At 34.3% G+C, this 24,767-nt stretch overlaps 2 protein-coding genes across 2 annotated transcripts; one reads left to right on the top strand and one right to left on the bottom strand.

Moving 5' to 3' along the window:
* Positions 1-583: 583 nt before the first annotated feature.
* Positions 584-10,928, bottom strand: tous (testes of unusual size). The gene is made up of 7 exons (XM_064357525.1): positions 10,679-10,928; positions 10,357-10,630; positions 10,038-10,303; positions 5,727-6,891; positions 5,356-5,673; positions 1,845-2,129; positions 584-1,801 (listed from the first exon to the last, which is right to left on the bottom strand). The coding sequence occupies exons 1-7, from the start codon at positions 10,885-10,887 to the stop codon at positions 593-595; spliced, it is 3,726 nt and encodes a 1,241-aa protein (XP_064213595.1). The 5' UTR covers positions 10,888-10,928; the 3' UTR covers positions 584-592.
* A 10,029-nt stretch (positions 10,929-20,957) lies between these two features.
* On the top strand, positions 20,958-22,235 carry LOC135266521 (uncharacterized). The gene has a single exon (XM_064357475.1). It carries the CDS (start codon positions 20,958-20,960, stop codon positions 22,233-22,235), a length of 1,278 nt encoding a protein of 425 aa, XP_064213545.1.
* The last annotated feature ends 2,532 nt before the right edge of the window (positions 22,236-24,767 follow it).

The following is a 24,767-nucleotide window of genomic DNA, read 5'->3' as shown; positions in this document are numbered from 1 at the left end:
GTGCCTTTTAGAAAAAAAGGCGGGAATTAGATCATCACCTGTAGTGACTTTGTTTGGAATTTTTTTATTATATCGCAAATGTAATTTTCATTTACGACCTGAATATGAAATGATGGCGATGGTCGATCTGTATTATTTCATATAATATTAGTATTGTTACTGGTTGTAGGAGATTGATAAACGTTAAAGAAGTAAGTGGCGAACGCGTCTACTTATATCTTTTATTAACTACTAAATAGGTAGGAATTTTACTGTTTTTTTGACGCTGATCAATTTCCTAGAACATTTTACATACGCGTAGTGTAAAATATATCAGTTGCGGCTTTTAATTTTTCCGAAATTGACAAAATAAAATAGTCAACATTTTTGCATTTTAAGTTTTTCAATAAAAAAGTCATAGTTTGAAAACAATAAAACCTATCGGTTCTAGGTCAAAACATGCCTTTAACAATAGTCAAATTCTCGAATTCTTGGCTAAGTGGGTTAAAAGTCCGAGTGATGTTAGCGATTGTTGAGAGTATCTCCAGGAGCAAGGATTTTAATTTAAAAAATGTTACTTTATTGTTAAATTAATAAACGTTGATTTGTTTTATTAATCATTTTTATTATCCTCCTGTATTGACAATTCACCAGCTGTTGGCGACATTTCCGTCGTGTTACTCGCCTCGACTAGAATTTTATTCAAGAGTCTGTCGTTCTCTTCCCTCAAAGCTTGCATACTCTTCTCATTGTACTCGATCGTTTTCCGGTACTCCTTCTTAATTTCCTCCCTTGTTGCTGTCGCATTTTGCACCCGTTCCATTGCGACTTTCGGCGGCAAATACTTCTGGTTCACCCCGAGAATCGACTGCAACTTATCCTTCCTCCTCTGCTCGTCTTTGAGTTGCTTCCGCAACATGTTGGTCTCGACCAACAAAACGGCGTTCTCCTCAGTCAACTTCACCTTATCCGAACTCAAAGTCGAAGTACTCTTATTAACTTGCATCTGAAGACTTGTCACCGTCCTCTCCAAAAACTCCCTCTGTCTCAGAAACTCGCTCTTCACTTCCGTGTCTTCAGCTTGGGTCAGTTCGAAATCTTCGTCGATGTTGAACTTGTGGTACATTTCCTTCACAGTTTTAATCAGAAGTGGGACATTCTGAATCTGACCACTCGCTAGGAAAATATCAGTCTTGATCTTCTTCAATGCTCGGTTCATCGCTGCGTTCTTCGCAATTTGCTTCTTCACTTCGTTATCCGAAGCGTAAAGTTTTTCCCTCAATTCGTGCAGTTGTAAATCAAGACTCAAAATAACTCGTTGCAAATTCTCGAGTTCTTTAACCATGGCATTGATTTGCTCGGTTTGTTCTTGAATCATTTGCTCCCTGGGCTCGATTTGCGATTTCAGTTCTTTGATCTTGAAGTCAAGGATGAACTTAAACTTCTCCAACTCTTGGTTCTTCCGCTTCAAATCAAAGATGCGTTTTTCTTTGTCTTGAATCGTGGCGTCGCGTTCCGAGATCTCCTTCTTCAAATCGACGATATCTTTCTCAAGATTGATGATTGTTTTCTTCAACTTGGCATGGTCGTGGTCCAAAGTGTGCACTTTGCTTTTCAATTCGTCGATTTCCTTCTGCGATGAAATCAGTTTTTTCTTCACGATCGCCGTTTCGCCTCGAATCTTCACGTTCAACTCTTGCTCTTCTTTGAGTTCTTTGGCATGGGCCGCCTTCAATTCGTAAATCTCTCGATCGGCGTCATCTTCAATTTGTTGTTTGATCACTTCGTGGGCTTTGGTTTTGCGAGCGGTTTGTTCAACCAACTGAAAAATGCGTTAAAATTTGGTAATGAGTCTGTGAAATCACCTCCTCAAACTGCATCTGTTTCTCCTCCAATTTTTCGAGGAACCCATTCGTTATTATCTCCTCCGAGTCTTGTTTCGCTTTTCTCAAGTCGTCTAACTCTTTCTCGTAGTAGCGTCTCATCTTTTCCATTTTTTCCTCCAGTCGGAGGTATTTCTCGTATTCGAAAATTAATTTTTCGTTGTAGTTGGCCTCCAATTCGCGCACGAACTCCTCATGGTCCAATTTCATTTGCTTGATGTCTAGATTGATGTTGTGGATTTCTTGCACGTGGTCATTTTCGAGTTGCTGAAAGGGATAAAAAGTAACAAAAGTACGGAAGATTATTTAGAAAATAGAAAATACACGGAAATTAAAAATATGTATCAATCTTTGAAAAAGGAGCAAAGCCACAAAAAAATTATATCTATATTATTGATAAAATTTGATTATATTAAAGAAAACTTCCAAAAACTTTCACTTGGAACAAAAAAAATTACAGTAATTATCGTTAATTTCACCAAATAACGCAACTGGTTCTGGATAGTTCATGGAGACGTTCAAAATTGGGAAAAAAACGAATATTTACAGTTCTTCTTAAATTTGGACAATTTTGTTTTTTGGTTGTTAGCTTACAATGAATGAAATCAGTTATCGATTAATTGTTTTAAATCGAAATAAAACTCAAAGAACTGAGATGAACATACAGGGTGATTCTTAAATAAACCGACAAAGTTTTACCACATCCAACGATAAGTAGAGACAATCTGTACTATATCTACGGTAGAAACCCCTTAATTCGTGCCACTTACGGCGCTTATGAGATTAACTTAGTTGAATTGGAAAAAATATGCTCGTTTTCATCATAAATATTGGTAATACACAGTGATCATTGTTGCATTAATCAAGTACATTGTCATCAAATGATTATCAAGCTTTCCATTACTAATATTACATACGAACACATCAGTGGCGTACGGTTGATCTTTTAATTTTTTAATATTTTTCCCAGCATGTACTCAGTTGACACTACCATGGGTAGAGTTTTGTCGGTCTATTTAAGAATCACACTGTATATTTTATGAAATTAAGCCGTGAAAAAATTAACATGTAGTAGGTAAAACGTATCTAAATTGGATAATTGAGCCACTTCCAGTGTGTAATTGTTCAAATCAATTATTAATGGTTTTTGTCTTTTTTAACCATTTCGTTCTATTTTTAAGATATGACCGATGAGTAAATCGTAGTGGAAATCGGTCTATACAACTGAAAAAAATCATAGGAATCAATTTAGAATATAAGGGAAAATCAGGGAAAATTTAGAAGATCAAGAAAAATCAGAGGAGATTATAAAAACATCACAGAAAATCTTGAGGAAATCTGGTGGTTATTTGAGCTGCAGTTTACTTCTCGGAGATACTGAAATTGTGACCCCTTCCATCCAGGAAATCTAATATTGGTATTTCTTAGGGTCACAATTGATATCACAAAAAAATAAACGAAGGTAATGGTTGTTTAAAGTAAAAAACTGCAATTTGACTAAATCTACACTAAGATTTATTCAAGCATTGTAAAAAATATTATTAATTTCATCATCAATTTGTGTAATAGACAATTTTGTTTAGTATTACATTCATTATCTTTTGTATTATAGATACCTCATTTAATTCAAATCCTCTTTCAAATAATATATTAAAAAACACGTACTACATTTATCATCTATTTGTAATTTGAATTACTTCTAACATTGTAATTTAATTTAATTTGCTTTGAAATAAAATTGTTAGTTTCAAATTTAATTGATATCATTGGCTTGTCTGCAAACCCTTTTCCACAAAGTAATCGATTTCGCAAAATATCCGAAGATCCTACGTACAAATAAATTTATTCGTTTTATATTGGAAGACTGCTCAAGCTCTATTGTAATAAAACAAGAAAGGTAGGTAACTAAAAGTTAAAAAAACCCACCTCATTAGCTTGAATTACTGTATTATCTAGAGAGTTTAAATATAAACTATAACTTTTGACTAAAACGATATTTTAACAAAATACTTTAAATTACTTTTCCCTGTACTCTCTCTCTACCTCTGAGCACATAAGCCATCTCTTTGGAAATTTCATAATATTTTTTATAGAGGTTTTTTTGACTCACTTATGTACAAGAGGATCTACCGAGTTTCTCCATCGATTTAAAGATTGAATAAAACATTTTCAATCCAATACTACGTATGATGAAACCTAAATTCGTCATTTTACTTCAGAATACAAAAAAATCTTATCCAATAAAAATTACTACGCCCTATTTTACCAAAGCTGATATAAATTGATGTGGTTGTAGGTGGTTGTAGATGTAAAAATCATCGCTTCTGTGTTTTGGAAGACTCAGGGAGTTATATACACGAATTTTTTGAAAGACAAACATTTAAATTAGTGTTTTTTATTTTTAATTTGTTTATTTTAATTTTTTATTTATTTTTTTTTATGTCTAAAACACTAGGCCCTACTTTCAATCAAAAATACGAACTTTTTATCTAGAACTATGATTCTGTAGCAAGAAAAATTGCACTGAAAAACTCTTCCTTATTCCCTTTATAGCCTTTCTAATTTTTTGAACCATCTAAAGAGATACTGAAGAACATTAAATTCCACAGTAATAATGAGCTTCAAAATTATGCGCTTAACTGGCTTACACATTCGGCCAAATAACTTCTGTAAAGAAAATAGAAAATATTATGGAACTACCAAAATTTGTTTAATTTTTATTCAATAAAAAATTACAAACAAATTCCGGTTTATATTTGAACTCTACTCGTATAATGTCTAACAAGGTTTTACATCTTATACCTAATATACCTCTTATACCTAAATATTATGTTAAAAGTTACGTACAACCAACATGATATTATCTATTTGTCATTTGAATTATTTTTATCTTGTACTTTTAATTAATTTGCTTCTTGAATTAAAATTATTAGTTTAAAATAAAATTGATTTTAATTGACTGGAAACTCTTTTCCTGAAAGTAATTGTTTCCGCAACATAGCTGGAGATCCTACGTACAAATAAAATTATTCGTTCTTTATTGGAAGACTTTTCAAGCTCTTGTAATAAAGCAAGAAAAGTAGGTAATTAGAAATTTAAAAACACGCCACATTAGTTTAAATTAGTGAATTATAAAGATCACCAAGGTTTTACATTTTTTCCTACAAATAAAAAACCTGTGTAATTTTTATTAGGAAGAAATCAAGAAAATTACTTATAATTTTTTTTTGTCTATATAGTGAGTATTTTTATTAACATTTGCCTGTTCAAAAGAAGACTAAGTAGTACCTGTTTCTAGTTTTATGCAGAATTTGAATTTGGTTAACAAGTTGAGATTTTGCATAAACTAATCAATTTAAATCACTAACTTGGTTCTTTGTTTCCACTTTCAGAAGTTTAATCTTTTTGATACGAAGGAAAACGAGTTTGAAATTCGTACTTCACTCTTTTTGTTTAAAGGATTTTAGTGTGAATTATAAAAACAAATTTTTACTTCGTTTTTTTCCTTCAGTTCCTCGATTGCTTGACAGTAACCAGAATGTATCTCCTTCATCCTCAAACTATTGACGACGTCATTTTGCCTTAACTGATAGGCATATTCCGACTCTAGTTCCTTCAACCTCATTTGAAGATTCTTAGTTTGTGCAATTCGTTCCTCAAGGATTTGGCGAGAAATGAGGATATCCTTCGACGGTTGAAAATCCTTATCCATTTTGATAGCTTTCCCTTCGGTATTTAACAACTTCCAAAAGCAAATTGTGCCCTCATCTGAACCGGTGAAAAGGTACTTGTCGTCGAAAGACACTAACATCTACCAAAAAAAACAAACCAAATGCAAATCATTAGCAAAAATTATCGACTCACTTGTGTGACAACATCGGCATGAATGCTATACTCGTGATACTCGGCTTTTTCCAACAGTGGCAACTTAATATTGTAAACAGTCCCCCCATTTCCAGCCACGAACAGCATTTGGTCGATTTTCGACATAACCATCGAGTCCAAACCGGCCGTTGTGACCAAAACATCTCTATGGACGTTCGAATTCATCAATTCCCTGATATGCCCGTCATTTGCCACGACAAAAATCGACCTCCCATCCGTCGTAATCGCAACTCCTTTAAACTCGCACTGCTTCATTATAGTTTCCGACAACCGTTTCGACTCCTGCACCACCCACTCATACACAGCCCCCTCGCTCCCACACGACGCCATCTTCCGGTCATCGGCCGTCCAAGACATGCCAAAAATGCGCCCATTGTGCCCCTTCAAGTTATACAACATTTCGAAAGTAATACTCGAGTAAACTTGAATAACGTTCCCGTTCGCAGCAGCAAACAAGTACCCCAGCCTGCTGAAGACACACATCTTGCAAACGCGGATGTTAAACTCTCGCGTCATTTCAAACTCTTCGATCATCACAGTCAGAAACCGCAACTTGTCCGAGAAGCCAACAATGGCATAAAGGCCACTCGGGTGCAAGGCAACTCCGTACAAATCGTCCTGGAACTGCTGCATCAGCTCCAGTTCCTCCGTCTCGTAGTTCCAGATTTTCAAAGTACGGTCGTTGCGACCAGCCGTGAGCAGGATGGGCTTCCAGTTGCACACCGCCATGCTCCCGATGGGTCCGTTATGGAGGGCTGGCCCATATTCGGTGAACATTGACTCGACTGCGGTGGTGATTGCGGAGTCTTGCATCCAGAGAGTCGCGTTGTAGATCTGGCTCTCCCTGCAAGTGACCATGAGCTTGCCCTGCGATGGGTTGATGGAGACGCAGTTGACTGTGGTCATTTTCTGCTCGGTTTCTTCCTCGTACTCGCGGGTTATTGTGTGGTCGGGGATTTTGAAGATGTTGCGTTTGATGAATTTGTGAGGGGTTTCCATTTCGTACAAGTGCACGGTTCCGGTTAGGTAACCAAAGGCAAAACCGCGCGGAAACTGGATTAGGGAGCGGATGCTGTAATCCTCATTCGGGTCAATTTCGTCGTCACTCAAAACTTTGAGGCTGGTTTGAGACGATTGTTGCAACCTAAATTATGATTTTAGTTAAGGTTTGATTCCACGAAAAAGATGGGCCTAAATTTTGACTCACTTTGGTTTGCGACTTCTGTGTTAGCATTTAAGAGAAAATAAAGACAGTCACAAGGTAGAGACTTAATCAAGGACAATATCAATGTCACCCTAATTGCAAAAAATTAACATTTCTAGAAATACAAACTTCTAACGTTGCTTCTTCTAAAGTTTGTTAATAATTACTAAATATTTATTGTAAATTCCTAGAGACTGGATTTTAGGAAACTTTCCTAACACGCAATTTTTAAGGGCTTTTCATTAAAAACTGGAAATATTTGACATCCTTTTTATTTTTCCAAAATTCCTGAATAAATTGTTGTAGCTTAAAGAAGTTTTAAACATTCCACAGTTGTGTTTAACTTTAATAATTTAAAATAAGATATTTTTTTCAATTTTTTTTAGTAGGTGTATTTAGTTGATTCTTTAAATTAATTTAATTTAAATTAATGGTTATTTTACATCTAAATATTTTTTGTTTCTCTAGCTTCCAATTTTTCACCTTTTTAGTTTCTTAATTTTTCCATATTATTTCATATTATTCATTTCCTCAATTTTTCAGTTTTTTGTGAATTTACGATCTTATCTTATTAATGTTCTTACTTTTCAGATTTATAATTTGTTAATTATTACTCTTTCAGGCACTTAAATCTACAAATTTTTCTATTTTTCTTTAGTTTTTTGAATTCCAGTTTTTAAGTTTTTTTGCTTTTTCACTCTCTTAATGTATTGGTTTTTTAGAGTCTAGTTAATATTTTACTTTATTAGTATTTCCTTTTTTTAGTTTTAAAGTTTTTCTAGCTTTCCAGTCACTTAGTTTTTCAAAATTTCAGTCTCAATAATGTTTAGTTTTTTGTGTTTTTAGTTTCTCAGCTTTAAAGTTTATTTGTCAATTTTTTAACTTTTAGTTTTTGAAAATATACATACTCTAAGAGCCGGTTTATAAAAAGATTTGTTGAAATTTAATTCGTTGTTAAAAGTTTACAACGCAAAAATGGACCAATCAAATTTGTTCACTTTGGTCACGTGATCAGTTAATTACACATTTTGACCTGACCCTAAGGCCGGTTTACAGAAAGCGAAGTTAAAATATAATTGCAATTAAAATGTTCTGTAAACCGACTTTAAATCTATATTAAATTATTTTTTATTTTAAATTATTTTTGTATAGGTCTTAATTTTGGAAAAAAAATTACATAGAAGTGTCAAAATTGCAGTGTTCGCCAATTATTAACAATTTTTAAGAATTTATTTATTTTAAATTATTGTTATAATAATTGTAATTAATAATTGTTCTAACACGACAGTGTTGATTTAAATTAATTGTGTGAAAGTCTTACTTTTCTAGTATTCCTAGTTTTCGTGTAATTTAAAAAAAAGTGCGTTTTTGTCAAAAAAATTACATTATTTTAAAAACTAAGCAGAATCGATCATTTTATTCAGATCACGTTCTGTGAAAAAGATCAGCCTTAAAACCGGTTCACTGGTGTCTCATTTGTCTCAGAAAAGAGTAACTGACCAATAAAAATAAAAAAATCACATTTTGCAAATTTTTCATAAAAAAATCAATCTTTTTAGTTATTAGCTTGAACATTTCATATTTGTTATTTGTAATTTTTATTTAGACAATTAATGATTTTTGACAAACAAAGACAATAAATTGGGTCCTTTATTTAACTTTTTTAAGTTATTCAGTTTTTAAAAAACTTCTTATTTTATGTGTTCTCAGACTTCCAGTCTTTCAGTCTCATTGTTTCTTAGTGTTTCAATTGTGATTGAAAACTGTGTGCAGTTTTTAAGTTTATTCTCAGTATTTCAGGTTTTTAGTTTCTTAATACCTTATATTTTGTATTCATTTCCTACATTTTTTAGTTTTCCGTTTTTTACCATCTTATAATTTCAGTTTTTTAATAGTTTTTTTATAGTTTTTAATTTATAACATTTCAGTCACTTTGATATATTAATCTTAATCTTACAACTATTTTTGTTTTTTTGTACACCTATATTTAATTTGTTTAGCTTTCTGTTTCTTTGTGTATTAGATTTTTATTCTTCTGAAGATTTACGAGCTTTAGCAAAAGCACAGCATTATTTGAGTCAAGCCACTTGACTTACTTTCTCACTCTGAAATTTCAGTAAATAGTATATAAGAAAATTAGAAACAATATCTCTAGCCACTATTGAAGCAATTAAACTCATGAATAAAGTGTATATTTGTGTAAAAAGCTCTCCAAATGTTGTGGAAAAATTAGTTAGTGACAAACTATACAAAAAATTCTGAAAATAAAAATCTACTAAAAATAAAAGTTTATTTAACGAAAACAAGTTTCTCCAAGATTTGTATATATTTTTATTTTTTGAAAAAATAGATTTATAAATTATTATAATAATAATTATTATTATAATTATTTGTATAAGTAAATTTTTATAAATTTATAATAACAAATAACTTTTTCAAAAATAAAAATATAAACAAATCTGAGAGAAAACGTGTTTTTTTTACTTAAAGTATTAAACCCCAAATAGGAAACAAAAAACAAAAACAAAAAGAAAATAAATTTACCTAATTGAAAAAAAATATATTGATAGGTCGAGATGAATTCTTACGAAAAAACGAACAAATTTTGCATTTTACGTAGTTCGTGTTGTTTATTTGTTTTTGTAATAGAATTTATTGCAATAAAAATTGATTTTATTTTTTCTGGGAAAAAATAATATTTTTCCAGTAGGAAAAATCAATAAAAAAAGTATCTTAAATAACCAGATTTTAATACCTATAATTTCTGTTTTTGAAAACTAAATAAGGGTTTTAAATAACTTTGTTAAAATCTGGTCTTTAATGATTACTAACTTGACTCTTGTCAGTGCAAAATAAATGACGACTTTTAATTTGCATTCGTAAAATTCTGCTTAATTTCGCTTTCTGAAATCCTTTTTATTTTTTTAGGAGTTCAAGACAATTGACAATAAATATTTTGGGATTTTAATCAAACCTTAGACCTGGATAACATTGGAACTTTGAATTAGAAGAAAATATTTTTAAATACGATTAGGGTGTCATTGGTTTCATTCTCAAGATACGAAAAAGCGCCAAAACTGACTCACTCGTCTTTTGGTTTCAAGTCCATCACTGCTAAATCAGCGGCCGAAAAAACAAATTTCAACTCGCCACTTTCAATAACCAAAAGGCGCCCATCGAGAGTACCCACCAAAAGCCGGTCCTGTGTTAACCAAACGGCTGAGCTAAAGTTCCACTGATCGCCTTTGCTGTACCCATACTGCCTCCAGGTGTAGTCAGTACAAGCCAAAATTCGGATTAGCCCATCACCAACCAGGGCTAAAAGATTAGCATCGTTGGGATTGCAAGCGATCTGGAATTAACATTTCCCTTAGTACCAAAAATTGGGCAAAAATCGGGCCATACCTGCCTCACATACCCCGTATTGCTAATATTATTAGCCCTAGCACTACTCTCAAGTTTGCCCTTATCGCACCTGAAGTAGTACAAGGTCCAGTCAGGTTCCCCACTCACACAAACAATGTATTTCGAGTCAAAAGTAAACGCAACTGCTGTGAATTTCTCAGCTGAAATTTCCTTATCAGTTGGAAGGTTAATTTGGCGTTTCTTTTTGTAAGTTAAGGGGCACCACAGGGTTATGAAGGGTTTTTCTCCTGTTTCAGCCACGGCGACTAGTTTTCTTTGAGGAAAAATTCATTGGTAGAAGAAGTGGTAATCAGGGACTTACTTGTTGGGACTGACCACCACTTCAGTCACATTTTTACCCTTGTCTGCAAGTTTGATGTATTTTTGGCGTTTTTGGTTGAGGTTGTGGATGGTTAAAACCGCCCCCACGGGGTAAATTATTTCTTCGTCTGTGATGAATTGGGCATTGCCTTTAACATCGGTTCGTAAGCCTAAAATAAGACGGGGTTGAAGGATTGGTAAAGTCGACATTATTGACGTTTGGTGATTTGTCGATTTTAGGCGTTGCTAGGGGTGGGAATGTGGGAAATTCTTGTAAAAAAACACCAAAATTTTAGCTAAATGCCTTTGAAAGAGTTTACAGATCTTCGTTCATTTTTGTAATTTGTCAAAGCCTGACAAAGCTCTTCTTCAAAACGAAAGATATCTTCAATATTTGCCAAATTCTTGGAAAAAAAATCGAAGAAAAAACTGGGATGTTTATCACTTCATTGTTAACAGTTTGAAAATGGAAGAGATTTTGTGCTTATTGTCACCCAGTTTTGTTCAAATTGTTTGATTCTGAGGCGATTCTTTGTTCTAAAAAGGCAAAAATTGCGTCAGAAGTGCTTTGATCACATTATTCTAGTCAAAAACATTTTCAAAAAACACTTGGTTTTGAGACGCATTTTTGGTAAAAATCGCCAAAAATCGCAACAGAGAAGCGGTAATTCGTTTTTGCGGCCAAAATAACAAATTACAACTTTTTAGCACACAGCTTAGTGCGTTTTTTAACAAAAAAATCAAAAACAATTTATATTGTTGTTTTCTTCTATAGAATGGAGCGATTTTAGGTTTCCAAAAAACGAATTTTGACATTTTGAAGCCAGATGTGTTTTAAGCAGCCTAAAGCCATTTTATTGTGACTGGGAGTTTTTAAACAAGTAATTGTCCAAAATCAATTTTTTTCTATACACTTTCTGACTTCTGAACTACAATTTCTTAAAGATCTTTTTTTCTTAGAGATTAGCAGTTTATTCTAAAATTACTGTCTCTATCTAGTTCACTTATGGACAAAAATTTATTAAAAATATTAAAATTAAAAATATTTTTTTACTGTCCCTATCTATCCTACATTTTGGATATAAATCTACCTAAAACCGTTTGTAAGTGAAAATGTTTTTTAAAAAAGTTGTACCAATGTGAAGTGTGTGAAAACGAAATTTTTGAGTAACATCGTATGTTACAAACTTAAAGATTTAGGTAATTAACTATAAACGTAGACATGTACGAGTATACTCGTAATAATAACAGTTTTAGAATAATTATTATTTCGTGTTCATCTTAAAGGTAAAAAAATACACTCTTTTTTTATTTACCTACAATAATTTGGTCCTAATAGCAAACAATTGAATGGATTTGAAGATATTTTAATGAAATTAGTTTTATGTTTCTTATATTTTTCAACACAAAATTGATTTTCAAATACAGGCTTTCCCAACGATCCGAAAAAGCTCCAGAACTTGTTTATTATTTTGTTATTTTTTATATTATAGCTGTGTTTCTGCTGCATATTTTAAAACTACTGAGATTTATGTATAGGATGTCCCAATACTAAAAACTACTAAAGTTATGTTTTTTTAAAGAACACCCTAAATTTTGTTGCATTTTTTTTGACGAAAACACATTTTTTCAAAAACTTTGTACAAAAACAGAAATAAAGTATTAATAGTTATTTATTTAATGAGTTTGAGTGTAAATCGGACGCTTTATTTCACGAGTGGATTTTTAAATCACGAGTGAAAACGAGTGGTTTATCATCCACGAGGCGAAATAAATGAACCGATTTACACAAAAACGAGTTGAATACAACATTTTATTCTTCGAAATAGACTCAGCAAGGCTTAAAATTGCTTTAAATTTGTTAAAAATAATCTGACGTTTCGTACTGAGAAATGCCAAACAGTTGTCAAAACTTCCTTACACAGGAGAAAAACCGTAAATTTTGACAGTGTCAAAGAATAAAATATATTAATTTAAGATAGAAATTCCTACTATAGAAAAAATAAAAACATAATTTTTATTAAAATAAATTCCATTACAAAAATAAATAATCATGAGGTATGTACGTTTTGTTAAAATGTTTATCACTAACGAATTTTTTCCCAACTCTTGGAATGCTTTTTACAAAAAACACTTTATTCAAGAGTTTAATTGCTTTAGCAAATGACAGGTCTACAGTTTTGAATTTTGTTATGCTATTTACTAAAATTTCAGAGTGAGAAAGTAAGTCATTTTTTAAAGTGGCTTGATTAAAATATTGTTGTGCATTTGCAAGGGCTTGTCAATCTGCGGAAAAAGAGAAACACTAATAAATTGAATTATAAGATTCTGAATAAATTCAATACACTAACAGACTGAAAACCTAAAAAAACAGGTATACAAAAAAATTAAAAAAAAAACAATAAAATTAATATTCTTTAGATCTAAGTAACTAATGAAAGACTAGTAAATTAAATAACTATAGAACTGCAAAGTAAAAACATTAAGAAAGTGGAAAACTAAAATTATAAATAAAGCAACGACAAAACAATCATTATGAAAAATGAAATATTAAACATGAAATATTAAATAATCATTATGGGAAAATAAGAGACTAAAAATCTGAAAATCTGAGAATAAAGTCTGTGATGAATTGATGATACACTATAAGAAACTAATGAGATTAAAGGAAGCCTAAGAACGTAAAAAATAAGAAGTATGTTAAAAGTTAAATATTTTGAAAAAGTTAAAGTTGAAGTTTATTTTTCGTTCTTACTTCCAAAACATCAATAAACTGTCTATGTAAAAACAAGACTCATAAGGTCATAAGTTTAAAATGCCCAAGTTTATAACTAGAAAGATAAAGATTTTTGACCTACTTTGGTACATTTTTTAAATTTGTAAGGAAATATTGCGAAACAATTGAGTTTGGGCTGAAAAACGTACGAAATGTTTGACTTTGAATACGAACTAATTGCGAGAATCAATCTTCTTTAACAAAAACAGCTTAAGTAGTTCTTAATTTAGTCACTAATTTTAAACCCAAGTGTGATAGAAAATTAGAATTTTTCTTAGAAAACAGCGAAATTCCAGATGGTTGAGCCGACATTTACAAAATAATCAAACAAAATTTTTTGCACAGTTGTAATCGCTTTATGATTAGTCCGTTTTACAGTTGGGAGTGCAATAGCCCTCCCATAGCCAATAACAAACGCTTCACTCGTCTTGCAGTTTTTTGTGCACCAGATAAACAAGTAGGGGGTGATTTTTATATTTTTATTGGTCAAATTACTCACTTCAAGAACAAATAAAACACTAGCAAACTGGTTGTAGGGTCGGTCTTTCTCACATAACGGGATTTCGCTTTAGAAGTGAATAAAATGGTCGATTCTGCTAAGTTTTTGAAAAAATTGTGTTTCTTTGACAAAAATTTATTAGTTTATTAGTTTTGTTACACAATAACTAAGAATCCTAGAAAAGTAGGGCTTTCACATAACAAATTTTAAATCTAACTTTAACATAAATTATTACTTTTGTATTCCAAAATCATAAGACTGATAAAATGATTGTTTAAAAAAATAATTTAATATAGAGTATGTATAATATTTTCAAAAATAACACTAACTAAAGAACTTTAACGCTAAGAAACTAAAAACACAAAAAATAACAAATATTGAAACTGAAATTCTGAAGAACTGAACAAACTGAAAAAACTATATAACTGGAAAAAAAATCCTTATAAATTGAAACATTAGATTTGGAATAAAAAGACAATGCACTAAGAGCTTGAAAACCAAAAAAACTCAAGCTGAAGATACGGAAATGAAGTGCGAGTTTTTGAAACAGACGTTTTTAGAGAGGACTGTGTCAATTTTCCAGATGCAAGTCAATAAAAGTGACATCGATTTTAAGTTCGAATATGGTGAAATTGACTGAAGAGAAGGCTGTTCTCAGCAGAGAAAGTTGTAATGGAACGGGTTCAAAATGCGATAGCAACAAGGGAAGAAATCAAAAATAAACTCTTTTTGACTTTTTTATTTTTATTTTATTGTAACCATAATTAGAAAATGGTATGCTTGAAATTAAATTACTGCCACTCAGCTTTGTTGATCACCAACATAATAAAATAATAGCCACTAAATAACTATCTACGAAACTCGATAAAGTGCGTGCAGTAAACATTTTTTTCACTTCTTGCCTCCAGTCTCTTGCTCAACTGCTGACGTGTCGACATCCTCATTACCTCTTGCGTGCTCTCCTCAAATTTATCATTTTCCTCTTTTCCAACACTTCATTATCTCATTACCCCTTGTTTTTCGCCCGATGACGTCACCGCACCTCACCCCATTACGATTGAAAATTGACCCTGTACATGTTTATCAAATCCTGCAAATTCTTAGGTATGTTATCCTCAGGGGGTGGGAATATAGTAATTGATGTCGACTGGCCCTGTCCGAGGGGAATCGACACCGCAATTTTGGGGTGAACCTACGAGGGTTGTTCTTCGAAACGAGTTTTTCAGATTGGAAATCGGTTCTGTTGTGCAAACATTTAAAATTTTTCCTATGCGAGTAAACAAAGCGGAAACCGATACCTCAGCATAAAAGACTGATCAATTACGTCGTTACGGTAACAGGTGGGTCGGCTTTTGATCAATAAAGGCTTCAGGAAAAGTCGGGCATTAAACAAGGGGTGAAATTATTTTAGTTACCCCTATTTTGCTTTTTTGCCGGTCATCGCTGTTTGATTTATACCTGTCTGCTGTTGACAAATTATTACTTGAGGGTTCAAGAATGCCGTGGGTGTGTATTTGCTCTGATAAGGGTCTGGGACAACCAGGGGTAGAATGTTTGACTTTAATACTCGAATGTTTTATTTAAACGATTTTTCCAAGAATGTCTCGGGTAAACAAACCAACGATAGGAAAAAATTAATTGGACTAAAACCAAAAGTGGAAAGTTTTCCGGTTATTTTAGTCAGAGATGATCTAAAGCCGGATGCTTTCAAATAAATAAACAAATTATACACAACAAATTTGGTTCAGATTAATTTTATCTCAACGCATCAAAAGTCTTATTATTTTTGGCCAGCTAGCAAAATTAATTTCAAGACTGCCAGATGATATCTTTTTGATACTAATTTGATAAGTGTAAAATTTAAAGCCGATCTAATTTCATGTTTTTTTCAGTTTTAAATCAGAAATCACAATCAAAAACATAAAAATATTAACTTTTATGTTCATCTAGTGTTATTTTGCTAAAGCAATGATACCTATTTTGAGTAAAAAATTCTTAACAAAATTATTACTAACATTAAAATAACGTTCACCTGAATTTTTTTTATTTTCAATTAATAATATTTTGAGGCCAATAACATTTATTTTAGAGATTTTTTGCATAAAACAAGGTTTAAGCATCGCTTGATTTAGAATGATATAAGAAAAAAGTAATTTTTATTTTAATTTAATACATAAAGAAAAAATAAAGTGTGTACGTCGTTGAAAGCAAATGCTGATTTTTATATGATATGAGTTTTGTAGAGTATAAAATGCTTTGTTATTTTTTCTTGTAAGAAAAACTCATCTTTGTCCAAATTATCGTTCTTAGTAATTTGTAATTTAAAGGGCAGTAAGGCACAGAAAAGTCAAAATTTTTTGTCAAAATAAAAACACAAAAAGTAATTTTTCAATACAATTTTTCAAAAAAAAAGTATTTGCCCAGAAAGCACACTAACGTAAAAATAACGTCAATTAGGTTACAAAAGCGTTACTGTTATCGTTGAAAAATGTTTAACTTTTATTTAGTAACTGTTTAAACGATTTTGTAAAGCAAAGTTTTAAAAAGATTGTTTTTTATTCAGATAAACATATTCTATTATAAAATATGCTTTATGAAAAAGTATCATTCTTACAGACAGCTGTAGAACGGCTAAGTCCTTTTCAGGGCTGGTTAGTTTTAAAAAAAACTATTTTTTTACTTATCACGAAGCATTATCTTAAAACGGAACATTTTTGTGTGAGTGTAATTTTATTTAATTATTTATCCAACATCTAAAATACTATTTAGTATTTTAAATAACTTGTTTTTCTAACAGTTATTATTATTAAATATTTAAAAACATCTTATATTTTAAACAAAACTTTAAATGTGGTTTTGTATAATACCAGCACTGTACTTTTTTCTATTATCCTAAAAATCGAATTAATTAGAACGTGCTTTTTTGTTTTTTTTTATTTATTATATCAGTTTCATATTTTATAATGATTGTCAAAAATATATGCAAGAGTAGTTATTACTGTAGTAGTTATTTACCATAAATTCTTTGTTTTTTATACAATTAACTAGTTACATTTGTTTATATTTCGTTTCAGGACATTAATATAACGTTCAATTAAAAGGTTACATTAACGTTAAACATTGCCATAAGAACCAAATTCAGATTTTTTTAAACGTTAATTATACGTTTAAAAACCTGTTAGTAAATACGATTATTAATAACGTTAAAGTTCGTTTACGTTTTTTACTTAAATACAACTTTAATTTAAGACGTACTGTGATGATCGCGGTATTTAAAATTTTATTTTATTAACCAGCGCAAAATATTCGGAGTCAGTTTAAACGTTTAGTTCTTTGACAATATTAATTCAACTTCAATTCAAAAGTTGCAACAAATTTTAATTTAACTTATTTATTCCTTTGTTAGCATTAAAATGTTTAGAAAATTATCGTTCCCACGAAACTTTCCAAGAACTGTTAAAAACGTTATAAATCGCCAAATTGGGTGGTCGAAAGGCCATGTGTTTTAACAAGTGGATATGCAAAGATATGGGGGTTGGCGACGGCCTGGCTCTGCACCACAGTCGCCCAGCTAATCCAATGATTTTCTCACAAAAGCATAATTAATTTACTTTCGTTTAAAATAGCCAAAATTTATTGATAAACCTAAAATTAAATCCAAAATTTTGTTTAGAAATTAACTAGTCACGTTTCAAAAAGAAAGGAATTTATGAGCCAATTTAAGGCACGTTGATGATCAGTAAACAACTCGAGAAAGAATCAAAATTTCATCTTATTCAAAAATTCCCGTAACGTTTCGTACCAAAAAGTTGAGTCTTTATGCAGTGTACTCCAGTCATCAAATAAAATTGAATAATTTATTTTATTCGGCGTAATTGTTAACAAATTGTTGCAAAACTTCAAGAACGAATTGGTCGATTGAAATTCATGTCTGTTAACTAGATTAGTATAGCCAAAACGACGTTGGTCAAGTGCCGCTTGAATAGGGGGTGTTGACAAATTCGTTACAGAACAGAGCTTTTTAAAAGAATATCAAATTACAAGCACACATGTGCATTCCTTATAAGAAATTGCAGCGAAATTAACGTTTTCTTTGTTAAATCAACATCAGATCACGAAACCAGTAGTTTAGAAAAACACGCGAAATTTTTCTGAACATTTTGATGTAAAATTTAACCCTAATATTTAAGGGGCAGCCGTCGAAATTCTGGATGTATAAATCATTCTATTTAATTAAATTATTGTAAGCAAAAAAATTGCATGACACGATTGCTGCCCGTTACTAACATAATCCTAAGAGGAAAGTAGACAGGAAAATCCCTAAGGAAATTGGAGAAAAACGCGGAAATGTTAAAATAGTACCGGTGTAGTACTGGGGGCGACATCTAACAACGGGTAGTACGACCAAAATTACAGTTTCCTCACGGGGTTCTTCCTTATATTTTCTGTGTTATTTAAACAAACAAAATTTGTTGTTACACAAAATTCATTTCATTGTGTTCCCAAAAACAACTTCAGACCTGACAACAACCAATTTTGGAGTTTAATTTCTCTTTCAGGATATTTGGGGAAATTCCATAGCGTTCTTGTATTGTATTCAGTTCAGATCGACGATTACCAAATTTAATGTTTAATTATAATGAAATTGTTAATCGGAAAACACCCCAGCTGTTAATTAATAATAATATTTAGAAAGTTAAACAAGGTTTGATCAAATGCCAAGACATCATAAGAGTCAGATTTGCAAAATTTCGCATATGTGGAAACTACTTAACAAGGGTAGTGGGGTAAGCGAGTGAGTGTAGCTTACGCAAGATGAGCCCTTGACTTTAGGAAGGATTCGATTTTTGACGGTCTTTCGAGGTAGTCGATTGTCGTGTTGCCCTTTAAATTTTTATAAATTTAAAAACATCTTCGTTTACCTTTTAGTGCGTCTAAATTGTACTAAGTGCATTTAAGCGTAATTTTAAATTAAATTAATTTAAATTCTTGAATTAAGTGATAGCGTTAGTGATTAGTGAGTAAGTTAAAAACGAGACAAGTTTAGTGTTCGTTCGATTAGGTAGTGCTGCGAACTACAACACCTGGGAAGCAGCTAACCCCCTGCGTTAGGAGGATTAAAATTTCTAGGTAGGCCCTCAAAAGGATTAATTAATTTTTTATTCATTTAATATTATAATATTAAATCATTTAAGTCATTTCGAAATAGTGATCATTATCATTCATTTCATAAATTCTCTCGTAACCACCAAGTTATTAAGCATCGGAAATGCCGAAAAGACCAGTAATTATTTAAATTCTTGTGCTTCGTACTACGTCAGCTATATAAATTTTAAATAAATCATTTTCAACTTAAAATAACTCGCAACAAACAATTTCATATTTTTCAATTCAACCATCCCACCTTTAAATTACAATATTAAAAGTTCTTTATATTCTTTGCTTCTAACTTCTAAATCTGTTACGACAAATTTGAGTGAAACGGCATCAAACAAATATTCAACTACAACAAAAGTCTAAATCCAAAACCCACGGTGCTATTCAAACTGTTGTACACAGATAATTTAAGGTTGCATACACCAAAATATTACGAAATAGAAGGATTTGTTGCTAGTTAAGGATAGGTTTAGAGTAGAACGATTTCTCTTCCGCAACGCGTTAGGCGATAAAGCAAAAGAGTGTTTCTCTTTTGCGTCCAGATCAGAAATTACAGGCTCGTGAGTTGGCCATCTTCATGGGAAGAGTCGTAGTCCCCGGGGACGCTCTTCCCCAACTTTAACAAGGTCTAAGACGCGGTGGCAGGTCGTAGTTTCCGCCCGTTGTACTTAGAATGGACGTTGTAATTCCCGTCCCAACGGCAAGTACTTCCACGTACTTGCAGGCTACTACGGACGATCGAGCAGACATAATCATCCGTGATTATCTGTAATAAACTGATATCGCGACATGGCAAAGTTCTGCACAAGTCTTTGTCAAAGCTCGTGGACGGAAAACTTTAGAGAGAAATTACTTCTACATTTATTCAGATTGATTTGTAAAAGCTTGTATGTCCGGGTTTTATTCGTAATTCATTCTAGGTGTTGATCACCTGACTTTTACCGGAGACGGAATTTCGGCACTAGGGCGCAAAATTCAATGCGATGCACGTATCAAAGATTCCGCGAGCATGTTATAATCCGCCTTTGGTACAAGTAATTTAGAAACGCGTTGTCAATTGCCTGGATCCTATGAGTTCGAGCAATATCATCTGAAACGTAGGTTAATTTATTTGGACATTATCGAATTAAATTAATTCATGTTAAATATTAACGTCATATCATATCAATAAAACTTTTTCGTATCACTCAGCAACTTCGAAACTATTTACTTGGAATTTCAAACGAATTGTGGTTACGACTCTGAGATATGTTTTGACGACATTACTATACAAAAACAAATAACAATTGGCCAAATTTGATCAAACTTTCATAACCATTGATTATTGTAATCCATCCAACGGAATATTCATTATTCTTGTAATAAATAACTTTGGAGGAAACTTGTGGTTTAAATTTCTTCTCCCATGCGTTTTGACACTACTTTGAATCCGGACTTGCGTTACGGATAAATCCGGAACCCTTTCTGATAAGAATTAAGATCAAATTACGATATCATTATAAGAGTGACTTCGTACATCAAAACAACACAACGTAGGTAAGTGAAATGATCATGTAGCGTATCAATTAACTAGACGAGCCAAACCATTTCAAAAAAAGAAAACAAAAGTAAAATTCAAGATTAATTAAATAAATCAATTAAAATAAGTTGTAAATCATTTAAACATCGATCAACCATCATCAATCACGGTCTCACTACATTTTTATTGGTGCCGTGACCAGGATTCAAAGTCATAAAGTGTCATTTCCGAGGGGAAAATTGCCGTAAATAAGATACTGCTGTGTTATTAAAATTTCTAGGACTCCAATTTATTTGATCGTTCGATACCCGAGATTGAAGGTTGTCGACATGGAAAACAACAGGAACACCGGAAACGCCGGAGCCCCACCGCAAGAAATGCCGACGTGGTTCGTTCGTTGGTTAAACTCCCAACAACCAAGGAATGTGCCAAACTTCGCGGCGCCATCGACGTCGACAGCGGTTCAAAGACCGCAAGCCATCCTTCAGGTACGTCCAAGTACCAGCGCCGCCGCTGATGTCGATGGTTGGCAAGTCACTCCACTACCTAGCGACGGGACGACTTCGCCAGAACCCGACCCGGAAATTCCGGTAGCTCCGGAACCAGCCCCTCTTGCGAGCCCTCTTGTGCAAGAGCCGGGAAGTTCGACCACATCAGCGACTTCGGGAGCAGTGATGGCCTCACCACCTATGCCAATCACAACAGACAATGTGGCCGCAATTTCCGGAGTACTCCGGAGCTTGCTGGATCGCCCACTTCCAGCTCCTGAACGACCATCTTTCGAAGGCCTGAAAAGGCAAAATCCGGTGAAATTCTTACGAGCCATTGAAGAATATGGACGTTTTTTCGGGCTCGACTCGCAGCGTCTTTTGGGAGTCGCCATGGATTGCTTGAAAGGCAATGCCAAACATTGGACGGGAATATTCCAGAAGAAGTGGCGTGGTTACGAGGACTTTCGACGGGACTTTCTCCGGACCTACTGGTCGGCCAAGCGTCAACGGGACATCAGATTTCAAATCGCTACAGGCCGCTATGACGAAACCAGGGGCACGATGCTGTCGCATTTTGCTTATTACGTCGACATGGCGAACATGTTAACAACACCTTTATCGGAGGAAGTGTTGCTGGATGAATTACTGCGTCACTTCCCCGAAAGAATACAGTCGTTGTGGGTATTAGAGAAAATCTGTACCACCACGGATGCCGCCGAATTCCTGGCAGCTCAAGAAATTCCGGGACAAAATCCGGGAGAGAAAACCAACATCGCTCCCAGGGAACGACCCCGCGCAACAGACCACCAGCGGCGTAACGAGCCAAAGCGCCCGCGGCCAAACATTGACCGCCACGAAGTAACTCGTCCTGCGGCTCCTGCAAATCGTGGAAATGGTTTCCCAAAACGCTCAAGTGACGAACAACAATGGCGCAACAACCAACCCAGCACCAGCAACAACCGTTGGCACAATAACAACGGAAACAACAGCAACAATCACTGGCGCAAAAACAACCCCAACGACAACCGCAACAACACAAGTTCGAGAGCGCAGGGTGAAACATCACGAAACTCCAAGAATTCGGGAAACGGGGGCGGAGTACAGGACGGGGCCTAAAGTACTCCGGCCAGCAGCACGGCCCACAAAGCGACAGCAGGAACCAACAATTGAGGACGGGAGAGAAACGTAAACGTTCAACTTCGTCACAGTCAACAGAAGGGGAAAACGATGCTCGACCGCGAGCATCCCAGGTTAAGTTAAATGTTTTTTCTATAATTAAATCCGCTGCCGCAGGTAACAACAACATACAAAGGGTCGTGCCGGAGATTAAGATCCAAATCTCTCAACAACAATCAGTCACCGCGCTTTTGGACACCGGAAGTGAAGTCAGCTGTATTTCCGAAGAAGTTTGGTCCAAGTTGATCGAGACCGGAAACAAACCGCCCACATTACCGGTTACCTCAATCCATCTTCGTGGAGCCATCGGCCAGCGAAGTTGCCAGGTTGTTATTCAGTGTTACCTGGAAATCAAAATCGACGAACATCTCTACCCCGTCGTGGCGCTTGTCGTTAAAAATTTAATCAAGCCAACCATTTTGGGAGCAGACTGGCTAAATGAACAACGCGCGGTCATCGATTTCGATAACAACGAAATCCTTTTGAGAAACGGGGAGAAGCACCACAGTTTTCCGTTTAGAAAAACCACGGAGATACCACCGGAACCGGAGGATTATGTGGAAGATCTTGTTGGTCACATCGAAGTCAATCATTCGGCGCCGATCACGACTTGTAACAAAAAGCAACACTTAGAGTCACCCAGTGCCCTACAAGCCAAGGTGGACCCATTAAAAATTCCTGAGGCCGAGAAACGGAAATTAATACACCTGCTGCAAGAGTACAGATGTATCTTTAGTTTGCGTCCAGGGCTAACACACAAATACACTCACGAAATAAAACTACACGACAAGACTCCCTTCTTGAAACGACCGTACCCAGTACCTTTTGCTCTACGTCCTGCCGTCGACGCCACAATTCAGGAAATGTTAGACTTGGGGGTGATAAAACGTGAGGCGTCACCTTACGCAAGTCCCATGACGGTAGTGAAAAAGAAAGATGGAACGGTGAGAATTTGCCTCGACGCCCGAATGATCAATTCCAAAATGATCGCCGATTGTGAGTCACCACCCGCTGCTGACGAATTATTACGTCGATTTCACGAAATTCGCTACATGTCCACCATTGATTTGAGATCGTCGTACTGGCAAATCCCACTTTCGCCAGAAAGCAGACAGTACACCGCCTTTCTGTACAACGGTCGCAGTTACACATACCAAGTCCTACCTTTCGGGTTAAAAACTGCTGTGGGTTCATTCAGTCGTGCAATGGACGTAGTGTTAGGAACAGAAGTTCGCGAATTCGTCGTGAATTATATCGACGATTTGTTAGTGGCTTCCGAAACGCTAAACGAACATTTGGAACATCTCCGACAAGTTTTCGAAAAATTGAAGCAAGCTAGAATGACGATAAATCTCGAAAAATCCAATTTCATACAAAAGGAAGTGAAATTTCTGGGGCACATTCTCACAATCAACGGTATCAAAGCCGACCCGGAAAAAATCAGCGCCATCCGAAATTTTCCGGTTCCCCAGAAAACTAAACACGTTCGAGCCTTCCTGGGACTTTGTAATTTTTATCGAAAATTTTGTGCTCGATACAGTGCAGCCACACAAGACGTAAACAAACTACTTCGAAAGGGTGAAAAATGGAGATGGGGACGAAATGAACAAGAAGCTTTCGATCGTGTGAAAGATCTGTTCCTCGAAGCTGTGTTGTTACGTTACCCCGACCTGAATAAAATATTCTACGTCCAAACTGACAGTTCTGGTTACGGATTGGGGGCGGAATTGTATCAAATTCAGGAAGACGGTTCGCGAGGTGTGATCGCTTTTGCAAGTCGCTCTTTGAAAGGACCCGAACTCAACTACACGACTACAGAAAAGGAATTACTCGGCGTCATTTTTGCCTTACACAAATTTCGAATCTACATCCAAGTCACAAAAATCATCATCCGAACCGACCACCAAGCTTTGAAATTTCTGAGCCGTTGTCGTTTGCTCAGTGAACGCCTAACTCGATGGACTTTGATACTAGGACAGTACGACTACGAAATCGAGTTGGTAAAAGGAAAGGATAATGTAGTTGCCGACATCCTGTCACGATACCCGTCCGACGGTGAAGCCAGTTATGAATATCCACGTGAACAACCAATAGTTGCAATGTTTGAAGTCAACAACACACCTGAAATTCTCCAACTGATGTCCGATCTCAAACAACACCAATCAGATGATCCTGTTTTGAGTCAAATAATTGCCAACAAACAATCCGGTGCAGCTGCTCCAGATGCGAGAACTCAACGGGTTTGGTCCCAATATAATTTCACAAATAATGTGTTAGTTCACAGATCTCAAAATTCAAACGACGTTTGCCTGGCCATACCTGAGAGTTTGGTAATTAAGCTCGTGGATTACCATCACCAACTCCTGGGCCATTTCGGGGCAACCAAAGTGTACAATTCCATGAAGCGCGAGTACTACTGGCCGAACATGTATCGTACAATTAAGAAACGTCTACGAAGTTGTGACCTTTGTC

This window comes from Tribolium castaneum, chromosome 6, assembly GCF_031307605.1.
Source record: "Tribolium castaneum strain GA2 chromosome 6, icTriCast1.1, whole genome shotgun sequence".
Lineage (NCBI taxonomy): Eukaryota > Metazoa > Arthropoda > Insecta > Coleoptera > Tenebrionidae > Tribolium > Tribolium castaneum.
Note: the sequence above shows the minus strand (reverse complement) of the source record. Positions and strands in the feature narration are given on the sequence as shown.